This window comes from Podarcis erhardii (genome assembly GCF_964252035.2).
Source record: "Podarcis erhardii genome assembly, chromosome: 2".
Lineage (NCBI taxonomy): Eukaryota > Metazoa > Chordata > Lepidosauria > Squamata > Lacertidae > Podarcis > Podarcis erhardii.
Window position 1 is genome coordinate 38,744,510 of NC_138498.1, and position 11,207 is coordinate 38,755,716.

The window sequence follows — 11,207 nt, forward strand, 5'->3', positions numbered from 1 at the left end:
CTTAAACTAATGATCCCACAGGTACCCAGTGTAAGGTGGGAACACAAGTGAAACCACAAGAGGACATCTAAGCTCTTGTCTAAAAGTAGCCAGGAGTTAGATAAAAGCATCTTTTTGCTGCTAAGAAACAATCTCAGATTTCATCAGATGAAACACCTTATCCCTCACATTTAATATTTTACATGCTACCAAAACATTCATTGGTCTAATTAATGGTTTAAAGCTTGCCGACAGAATCAAGAGGAATGGATCAGATCGTAAACAGTGCACTTTGCAAGCCAGAACATTAAACACAGTTCAGCAAAGGTATTTGCACTGCAATCCTATGCACCTCTCATCAGAAGGAAACCCCACTCAGTTCAGTGGAATTTACTCCCAGGTAAATACATGTAAGCTTGCTGCTGCTTTGGTCGGTGGCATGGTAAAATAAATCAATTCCCTCTGGAATGTCATATGTACAGTGGTGCCTTTGGATGCAAACAGGATCCGTTCTGGAGCCCCGTTCGCATCATGAGCAGAACGCAACCCACGTCTGCGCGGGTCGCGATTCGCCATGCCTGCGCATGCCAGCATTCTGAGCATCTGTACATGCACGAGCGGCAAAACCCGGAAGTAACCCGTTTCGTTACTTCCAGGTCGCCGCAGGATGCAACCTGAAGATTCAACCTGAAGCAAACGTAACAAGAGGTAAGACTGTATTTCTATATTTCTACACAGGCACATGGTGAAGAGTAAAAGGCTTCCTATGAGAAAGTGGTCCTTGGGAGTTCAAATAGGATTGCTTATTTATTTAAAACTGCACTTCTAGGGCTGGAATGTCAGAACTCAAAGCCTCAGACTTTAGGTTGTCTCCAGCAGCATCTTCTGAAGGAAGCGCATACCTACACAGAGTGCCTAGTAGTAGGAAAGCCTTCAGCTGAGTGTCGGCATCCAGGGGTCGAACGGCCAGCTGGCTAGCCCCCGGCTGGATCATCTTCTTCCAGCCGTCACGCTGCGAAGATCCCTCAACCTCTGGTTCCGACATTTATCAGTGACCAAGGTCTGCTGACATGGGCACTTTACTTAGCGGAGCAAACTGCACAAACAGAAGAGGCTTGAGGCTGTGGATACATACTATAACTACGGGTTTATTAAACATAAATCAGGACAAAGAAACATGTCGTCTCTCCTTGCTGTCTTCTCGGAGAGAGAGTCAAAAGCAAAGAAAAAGACAGCGGAAGTTCCGCTTATGCCAGCAAACACTGCTGGAATGTAAACAGACATGTGACACGTAACAGTTCCATGTCTGAACCAAAAGGTGGAATGGAATCTCCAACAGAGAAATGAGGACCAGAATTGGTGGAATTGCTTGCTCCAGATACTACCATTACAACCTTAATTTCCAGATGCAACTGAGGCTCCATCATCACCCAAAGACCATGAATCAAGTGTTTGGTGAGACACCACTTAATAGTGAAACATGACATTATAATTGATTTAAATTAAAATTCCTTCTATCTACTGTAATGATAAAATTGCAATACAACTGAATATAGCCTCTCAAATTTTATAGAATACTTACAATTACACGTATTATTTTAAGAGTTACAAGCTTTGTATACTTAAATGATGCATTCTTTTTCTCCATTCATTGTGCCCTATGTGAAATGTACAAGTACCTGCAGGAAGCTTTTTTTTAGCTTCATACAACCTTTGTTAATTTAAAAGCCAAATATACATATACATGTTATAGTTAAAAGGAAATATAAAAGAAGAAAGTTCCATAAGAATCAAGGATCCAATAAGAAATATTAACACTGATATCCAAACAGTACAGGAAGCTTTACAAAAAATTGTATAAAGGCTGAAACGCCACTTTATAAAACAGTTTTACTGTTGCAATTGACACCTGAAGAATACTTAAGAGTAGCGGGAGTGATCAGAAGTAAAATTTCTGCTTGACGAGCGTTTACAATCTTCTACCCTTAGCTGCTCATAAATTATCTACCATGAACAGGAAAACAAAAGGATACATGTAAATCAATACATTTAAAAGATCTTATAAAATGAGGTATATATTTTTGAAAAAAACTTAAAACCAATGGCAGATCAGGGAATCCTCTGAATGTTCCTGGACTCCCAAGCTCCTAACAGCCCCAGCCAGCATGGCCTTGCTGGCAAAGGTTTGTTGGACCTGGAGTCCTGGAAGATCCAGATGGGCACAAAATCCCCACCCTGGCATAGATCTTAATACTTTTTCATAATAAAAAAAATCTTACTGTCTAAATCACTTTGAAATTTCCCATCTTCCATTTTTTTTAAAAAAGTAACCTCTTGAAAGGCTGGACTCGTACCTACAGCCCAAAATGCAAAAAGCTCTTCCATTGTTGTGTGGGGTTTCTTAAATTAAAAAAATCCATAGTTTGTATATCTTATTACTACACTGGAAATTTCCTTTGAAAAACAGTAAAAAAAAAGTTTAAAATGTTCACACATAAAAACCATACTTCTACAGCAGTAATAGAAAGTTCATCTGCTGTCACCAAACTCGTGGCAAAATATAAAAATGAAGATACTAGTCTCTCACCAATGAGCTAACAAGTCTTCTGAAGACATATGTGTAAGGCAACATAAAGGTCTGGGTTCGAGAGATCATCTAAACCATGGTTTAAATTATCAGGAACAAACTGCGGTGTACCTTGGGCTCCTCTTGTCCCTCTTCTCCTTCACACCCAAGAGGAGAGTGAAAGCTTACACTTAAAACCACAGGTCAACATTATTTATGAACAGTGCTTTGTTCTAAAAAAAAACAAACCAACACCAACAATCCGGCTCAAACCATAGTTTCAGAACAGGTCACAATTCCCAATGCAATTCAAAACTTTGGTTTGTTCTAACATGAAAACAAAAGCTTTCACTCCTCTCTCGCACACAGAGGTAAAGTGGAAGTGCTCAAATTCAAGGCTGTCCTAGGTGATCATCTAAACCAGGCCAATAGCTTTGCTCAGTTTTGTTTCTCTAAAACCACATGTAAGGAAATTCTAATAAAAAGATTCATTTCACTGGGGATGAAAGGAAGGCTTTAAAAATCAGGTTCTTCTGGTCCCTCTAAACAGCTGCTACCGTAGATTTCTGAAAAGGGTTCCTCTTCATCACTGACATCTGTTTCACTGCTGTTCTCAATATACTTGTCTGCTGGAACTTTGTTCAGCTCCAGAAAGCCAGTAATGAGCTTGGCCACAGCTTCTACATCACTGTTGAAAAGGCACAAGCAAAAGTTAGCAATTCATGTGCCCACTTGAGGTGGTCACAAAAGTGCACAAAATATACAAAATATCACGGGGTGGTGGAGGCAGCAAAATTAAAAGTACTCCTTAAGTATCCCTTCCACTCAGGCCCGACCACAGAGCAGGAGAGATGCTGGGCTCAGGGCAATTCACACTGTGTTCCCCATTAGCTTCATTACTCCCCTGGCGATGGTGGCGGTGGTCCTGATGGTGTTTATTAAGCTCTCAGACTGGGGTGCGTACTCAAAATGTGCAAGGCTTTTGTGTTCTAATCACATAGTGGCTGCATGCAGACAAGCATATCTCCCTTAGTAAGCGAAGACATGAGCATGCCTTGTTCCCCCACATGCAGCTGCTTCACTCCTCCCTTCACACAAGCAACCAAACAAGCCGGGAAGTCTCAGTTAGTTTCCCTATTATGTTTGAACCAGCAAATTGTGATTAATGGCTTTCAAACCAGCCAGGATAATTAAGCCAACATTAAAGCATGGCTTCTTATCCTGCCTTGTTTGGAAGCCATAAGCATGCTTTCCTAGTTTGGATGTTTTAGTTAACAGACACCCTGCCTTGTTTCTTAGCTCATGCTAAGGGAGCAGTGAAGGAGCTGTGGGTGCACAAGGCTTAAAAGGCATTTAATATGTATGGTGCTTTCAATGGTAGCTACTTATGTGGCTCCATAGCTCTTAGAATGATAACTTCTATCCAGAGAGAATCTTGTCCTTGTATACAAAGTTCAATAACAAGACAACATAATAAAACATCCAAATTATTTTTGATGTTAGAAGATTTAGGACAAAAGAAAATATTTGTTCAAACAGCATACAGTTGAACTATGGAATTCACTACCTGGATGGCTTTAAAATGGACTTGGACAAATTCAAAAAGGATAAAGCTATCAAGGGCCATTGCAGGCTTCCCATCAGCATCTGGTTGGCCACTGTGGGAATGGGACGCTGGCGTGATTCAGCAGGGCTCTTAAGTTTTCTTTTTTAAACTCAGATTTTGAAGAACTGTCTCAATTTATTTTTTTACATGTCAGCTTCAATGTTATCCACACCTAGGGTTCATAGTGCCAGAACAGTATGCATGCAACATGTTCATCAACTGTAGTTTAGGTTAGAATGTACTACAATCATGAAAATATACCCCAGCTTGTTAAATACCAACCAAAATATACAAGTTAGTAGCTTCGTGGCATATTTCAACAGTGAGGAATTGGTGCAGAAGAAGTTGCATGCCCCAGCTACAACTGAGGCCATCGTATACAACTCAAGAAAAGGTAAAAGTAAAGGATCCCTGGACTGTTCAGTTCAGTCGAGGCGACTATGGGGTGCGGTGCTCATCTCGCTTTCAGGCCACAGACAGCTTTCCAGGTCATATGGCCAGCATGACTAAACCACTTCCGGCGCAACAGAACACAGTGACAGAAGCCAGGGCACACAGAAATGCCGTTTACCATCCCGCTGCAGCAGTACCTATTTATCTACTTGCACTGGTGTGCTTTCGAACTGCTAGGTTGGAAGCAGCTGGGACAGAGTAGTGGGAGCTTACCCCGTCATGGGTATTCGAACCGCCAACCTTCTGATCAGCAAGCCCAAAAGGCTCGGTGGTTTAGACCACAGCACCACCCGCATCTCACAACTCAAGAACTGTAAGTGGCACAAGGTCAACTAATTATTGAAAGTCATATTGTCTGCCTAAGGTTCACTGATGCTTTCTCACAAATCCTGAACCATCACAGAAGAGAAAATTCATACTGTACCTCCTGCAGCCCATCACTGCACTCTGCGTCAAAGGGTGTGAAAACCCAGTGACAAATCTCAGGACAACTAGGTAGCCCTTCCCAAAGTAGCGTACTTTCTCCTCTTCCACATTCACAGCCCGAATTTCATCCAATGGAACCACCACTATTTGACAAAGAATCAGATTATTGTTAGCACTGTGATTCCAAGCAACACTTGCTGTGTTCTCTGAAACATTACACTCCCATATCCTACACTTACAGTAGTAAAAACAGTCCAGCCTTCCTTTTATGCTACTGCCAACTGCCTATCATTATTTTAAGGACCAACAGAACTAAATGAAAATGCAGGCAATGGAAAGTTAGGTTTTCCAAATCCTTCACCAATAATTAGTGGCACAGAATGTTTTTTTCTTACCACCTCAGTCTCAACATCCATTAAAAACAATAAACCCAACGTTTAACCCTTATGGCAGTAAAAATTGTTTGTTCAGAATAATATATATATAAACCATTCATTAAAAAACCCTCTAAACAATGTACATAAAATATAAAACACTAATCAGTGATACAAAGTTAGAAGCAGCAAATATTAAAAAGTGTGTAAAACTCAATTATGAATCTGGATAGACTTGCTGAAATAAAAATCATTTTTATCATGAGTCTAAAATGGTCTAGTCAGGGTGCCTGCCGAACGTTAAAAGGCAGTTCTAAAGCATTATGCATGTGCTGTGACACTGAAAAATTGGCTCCACAACGGGTTGTGAAAGGGTGGTGCTTCAGAAGCTGAATGAGACACTGAGCTTAGATTCCCAACATCCTGGTGCTAGCTTCTTCATTATCCAGGATAAACTCGTCACCCTTCCCCATAACTAACAGATTTTCATTAGTACAGTGTACACACAGTCCTGGACTCGAGACGGTATATATTTGGTTGCTGCACAACACATGTGTCATACAGCTACATTTGTGGCATTACCTTGTTCGTGACCTGCCCTTGACAGAGTCAGCAGCTTCTTGTAAAGGTTGAATGTCTTTAGGAAAACTTTTCCTGAATCCTTTTGAAATATAGCTTCCTATGCAGAAAAAAAAACAACAACCACCATATCACAGCATAGAATCAACTGTGGGAGTGTGGGAAAATAATTGCTTTTTTGAAAGGCAAAGATAAGGGCAAGGATAAGTATCCTACCATTAACATCAATTATTGTAGCAGTTAAGTAATAATGACAGATGTTCACTGCTGTCCCATTATTGGATTACACCACATAAGCTTGTTCCCAGGTCCTTCTCCCAAAGTGAAACCTACCAAATCTCACATTTTTCACAGGAAGGCTTAAGATGCTTTTGCTTTCTCTCACGGCATATACTCTGGTAGATTAACTGAGAATTTGCTTTGGCCCTTTTCTGGGATACTGACAAGCAACATTAACAAAGCATTATGGACAAAGCAATCTGAGCAAGCATTTGGCTAAGGCAACCAAGGCCCCTATTCCTAGCACGCTGCTTACCTCCCACTCCTCCAGATTTTGCACAGCTACGAAGAGACAGCCGGCAAGATAAAAGAGTTTCCATCCCAAGCTGTCTGAACAGAAAATATTTCAAATTAGTTGCAAACATCTAATCCACACCCACCCTTAGAACTGGTATCTTATTTCAACAATCCTTCTAAATCGAGCTCTTTATCTCATCTAGTATCTGTATTGAATATTTGTGTGCTATTGTTTTAAACCAGTTGAACCTTGGAAGTCGAATGGAATCCGTTCTGGAAGTTCGATTGACTTCCAAAACATTCGGAAACCAAAGGGCAGCTTCTGATTGGCTGCAGGAAGCTCCTGCAGCCAATCAGAAGCCACAGAAGCCCCATCAGACATTTGGCTTCCAAAAAAATGTTCGAAAACCGGATCATTCGCTTCCGGGTTTCTATCGTTCAGGAGCCAAGACGCACAAGTTCCAATGTGTTCAACAACCAAGGTACGGCTGTATAGCATTGTTTTTAATTGTTGTATATATGCATTTGTTCTAAGTGTTGCTGTATATGTATATTTGTACATATATTTTTACTATTTTGTAAATTGCTTTGTGACACCTCCATAGGAACAGATTCATAAATAAACTCAAGAACAGTAAAAGCAAACACATTTTGTAAACTATAGAGGTCACCTGTTTGGTAATGAAACAATTATTTCAGTACGTTACACACACTGTGCCAGGCAGAGGAATTCAACTGTCAGCTACAGCTTTGCAGCAAATGCAGATATCCCCCTTTTAAGCAAGATCCTGCTTTTTACAGGCTTTCAAAGCCTTAATGTTGGAGTGCTCTGAAGCTAAGTGCAAAGAGACATAGCCTTTTTCAGCTGTGATCCTGCCCCCTCCCATCTCCCCACGACAGAAGGCCCTCCCCATGAGACTTACCCAGGACCGAAGTAGATGTCCTTTCAGCCCCAGGCAAATATTTTATTTAACCAACTTTATTTTCCAATCTGACATATAAACTGTTCTTTTAACTACAATTATTTTTATTAGCTACTGCTAGGTTTAATCATGATGCTTGGGATTTTACTGTTCAGCTGTTTTCATTGTTTTCCTCGGTTAATTAAGTAAGATCCAGCTATAAGCTTCTAGCAAAATTATTAAGCTTTACCTTCACTATAGTAAGCAGCAGCCAGACCTACAGAGGAGATCCCTAGAAAGAGAAAGGAGATATATGAATTTAGAATTTACTTTCAGCTACTTAAATATTCTTAGCACTTTGCTCTTAGAAAAACAAGTTTTATGCATGTGCTGATAGGCCTTTTAAATTTCAGTGTTATTTTTCGTAAATAATAATAGCAATACATTTGAGTTAACTATTCCACTGAACGCTATAACAATGCTCCATTTAGGCAAGTGAGAATAAAATCTTACTTGAAATCCGAATAAGGAGCCAGATATCAAATTAGGCCAGTTGTGTGACATCACTAATGACTCTAAGTCTGTTATATCATCATGAAACTTTCAGAACGCCTTCAGAGTTTTTCCAGTTGTGTATTACAACTTGTTATATGTCTGATCCCCCTGTGGTCTTTTGGAAGACCATTGCAATCTGTCTTGATTAGGCTTAGAGGACTTTCTCAAAGATTACAATGTGTTTAACATGGAAAGACAGCTGGAAATATAGTGTGATGCCAATAGCAAACCAAATGCATTCATCTGCAACAACTGCATTATCTTACTGGCTACTGAGGATTTCCAGAATCAATTGCAATTACTGTTGGTGGGAGTGGAGCAGAAAAATACTGTGGGGGGAAAATAGGGTTGTATTCAAATAACGTTTCTTCAGGGTAGAACCACTGGAATCCAAGGGCCTGAGATAGCCATGATAATTAATTCTCATTGGTTCTACTCTGAATAAAGGATGGGTGGATACAACCTTAGGTTACTGAGCTTTGGACCCCCTTTACATTATGAAATATTGGCTTGCAACCAAAGTAATATTCCAATCAATATGTAAAATCTAATCCCACCTGTTAAAAGTTCCTGCCCATCACATGAAATCGAAGCCTCACTCTCTATATTCACCACAGATTTCCCTGACCTAAGAGGCCATAAAGGCAAAAGTAAAATGTCCTCTCCAGCAGTAGTGGCCAGTGCAGCGGCAAAGGAGGGGCACTGCTATTCTCCCGGCTTCCAAACAGAGCACATTACTAGTGCTTACTGGCCTAACTAGTAATGGTTGGTGGCGGATTGGCTCCGGCACACTGAATCTGGATCCTGACACCTCTCCCTTCAGTAAGTGCTGGGAACAGACTGTGTTTGGAAGCCAGGAGGGCAGCAATGTCCCACCTATGTCACCACACCGGACACTATTGCTATTCAGCAAGCTTTTAATCTGGATTTGTTTTAGTAGAGGTTTGTTTTAACTCATTTTTTAAAAAAGGGAGTATCAGCCTATACAAAACTGAAGACTTACCTACAAGGAGAGACCAAGATCTGATACCAGGTGATCTCGTCAAATGAAGAACAGAGTCTGAGTGGTCTTCAACCAACATATACATCTTGGGAAGTGGGGGCAAATCTACAGAGCTCCTGAAAACTCACAGAAGCCACCTACAGAATGACAGGGAACAAAACCAATTGAGACACTGTTTACAGACCCTTGCCCTTCATACTTTGAGGCGTACCTCGGTCCCGTGTTAAATTTATGTGGTGTTTTATTATCAAGTGCAGAAATTCTGTGAAAAGTACAAATGCATATACCTAGTAATAGGCCAATCAAATTTGTGTACTTTAAAGCAGAATGTGCACTCTCAACATCTGAATAGGTGAAGTCAGTGGTAGCTTTTTCAGTCATATGCTTATTTTAACTTTAACAAACAGAACCTACATTCAATTTTCCAAATTTTAAAACCAAAGTTTAAACTTTTGTTTTATACCTTTCTCAATATCTAAGCCCTAAGAAAGTCGGACAAGTGAAGGGTTATTCTTACATGTGGAGTTAGGAGGAGGTCCACCACACACTAGTTTCTCAGGTCTATATTCAGACAACGCTATGGCATGTAGTATCACAAATGAAGTGGGTGCGTGGGTAAAGGAAGCAACTAGCAAGTAGTCATCCATCTTTATCATCTATAATACCCCCAAAACAAAAACACATCCACCAGAACCAATGTAAGATCACACTGTGGCAAAAACAGGAAGCGTACGGCAATATTATAAAACAGAGGCAAATTGCGACTTGGCAACCGCACCTTCTACTTATAACACAAGCAGGAGACCAGAAAGAGAGCTTTCCAGTTTCGTCAACTTCATTAAATGCAAAAGCACTTTGTGACTTTTTTTTTTCTTTTCTTTTTTACAAAAACCCACCCCACCAAAGCACTTAAGAAATCTAAAGTTCGCTTTCTGCCTTGTGCATAATTGCATCGCTGCGAGTATCACTACTGAGCAGCGCGCACATGATTTTAAAAGTGGAAGGGACAAAAAGGGAAGTGTGCGTAGGCATTTACCCCCCTCCACTGACCATTTGTGTGTGTGTGCTATGCAGTCAGAAAACAGTTCTGGGAACTGGACCACACCAGGTCCCCCCTGCCCAGCCTCCTCCTCCTCCTATGCAAGAGACGTTCCCCCCTCTCTCTCCCCCGTTAACAAGCCCGTTAGCGGTCTCCGGTCCCGCTCCCCCGCCCCCGCCCCCATCTCGCCCTCTCGCTCCCACTAACTGCCACCCCCTTTCAGTCTTCGGCCCCCTCCTTTTCCGCCCCACTCCCGATGCTCCCACCGCGCAGCCGCTTCCACCCTCCCTCTCTCTGGCTCACCTGCTAAGACGTCGCTTCCCAATTTCTTTTCGGGCGGGAAATGCTCCAGTACCATAGACGTAAACCAGAGAGTCCTACACAGTCAACCATAGAGAGGACAGGGAAAGAGAGAGATAGAGCGTATCCCTTGAACACCATAGATCTATATCTATTAGAAAGCTCTCACGGAGGAGAATCTTCTTCCTCTTTTTAGGGTAGATGTGCGATTGTTTCGCAGCACCGCAATGAAAAGCAGCCTGTGCCTCGCCCCCCCCCCACCTCACTGTTGTTGCATATGAGGTTTTTGCATGGGCTCCTATGTCTCCTTGTCCCACACGAGAACACGCACAAGAGAAAACTACGGAGGCGGCGTAGCTCCTTGCTCGTCTCGAGGAGGCGTTTCCCCCTTGAATCATCGTTGGTTAGTTCATTTGAAGTTGGGCATAAATACAGTATTAAAAAAATCATCATCATGTAGTTTCTGTACTGAAGAGTTTTTGTTTTAATTAAATTTGAATTCTCAGAATGACAGAACAAAGTACTGTACCTAATTACCTTTTAGCATGCATTTCCAGGAGACAATATGAAGACAAGCTGTGTCCGCTAGAGCAACTATAAATGTGCTCAGGAAGCTATTTGCGGCACACAGCTTGCCAGACACACTGGTGAGTGATAATGGGACTGCTTTTACTTAGGCAGAATTCAAAAAAATTGTAACCAAGAATGGAATCCGCCACATTCGTTCCGTTCCTTTTCACCTGGCCGCTAATGGCCAAGCTGAATGCATGGTCCGTACTACCAAAGATGTGCTTAGGCGCATAGTGCATGGAGACTGGACTCTCCGTTTAGCAGAGTTCTTATTGGCCCATCACTCCAAGAGCAGTGGCTGGTGGGAGCCCTGCGGAGTTGCTTATGGGGAGGAGGCTC

At 41.6% G+C, this 11,207-nt stretch overlaps 1 protein-coding gene across 3 annotated transcripts; it reads right to left on the minus strand.

The window, feature by feature from the left end:
• Window positions 1-1,107: 1,107 nt before the first annotated feature.
• Window positions 1,108-10,123, minus strand: CYBC1 (cytochrome b-245 chaperone 1). Of its 3 annotated transcripts, none has more exons than XM_081850943.1 (7): window positions 9,738-10,123; window positions 8,960-9,096; window positions 7,652-7,693; window positions 6,519-6,592; window positions 5,987-6,083; window positions 5,029-5,173; window positions 1,108-3,233 (listed from the first exon to the last, which is right to left on the minus strand). In XM_081850943.1, exons 2-7 carry the CDS (start codon window positions 9,042-9,044, stop codon window positions 3,062-3,064), a joined length of 615 nt encoding a protein of 204 aa, XP_081707069.1. In that variant the 5' UTR covers window positions 9,045-9,096; window positions 9,738-10,123; the 3' UTR covers window positions 1,108-3,061. The 3 variants fall into 3 exon arrangements, with proteins under 3 accessions (XP_081707069.1, XP_081707070.1, XP_081707068.1); XM_081850944.1 differs by lacking the exon at window positions 9,738-10,123 and adding an exon at window positions 9,477-9,728; XM_081850942.1 differs by lacking the exon at window positions 9,738-10,123 and having other exon boundaries at window positions 8,960-9,446.
• Between the last annotated feature and the right edge of the window lie 1,084 nt (window positions 10,124-11,207).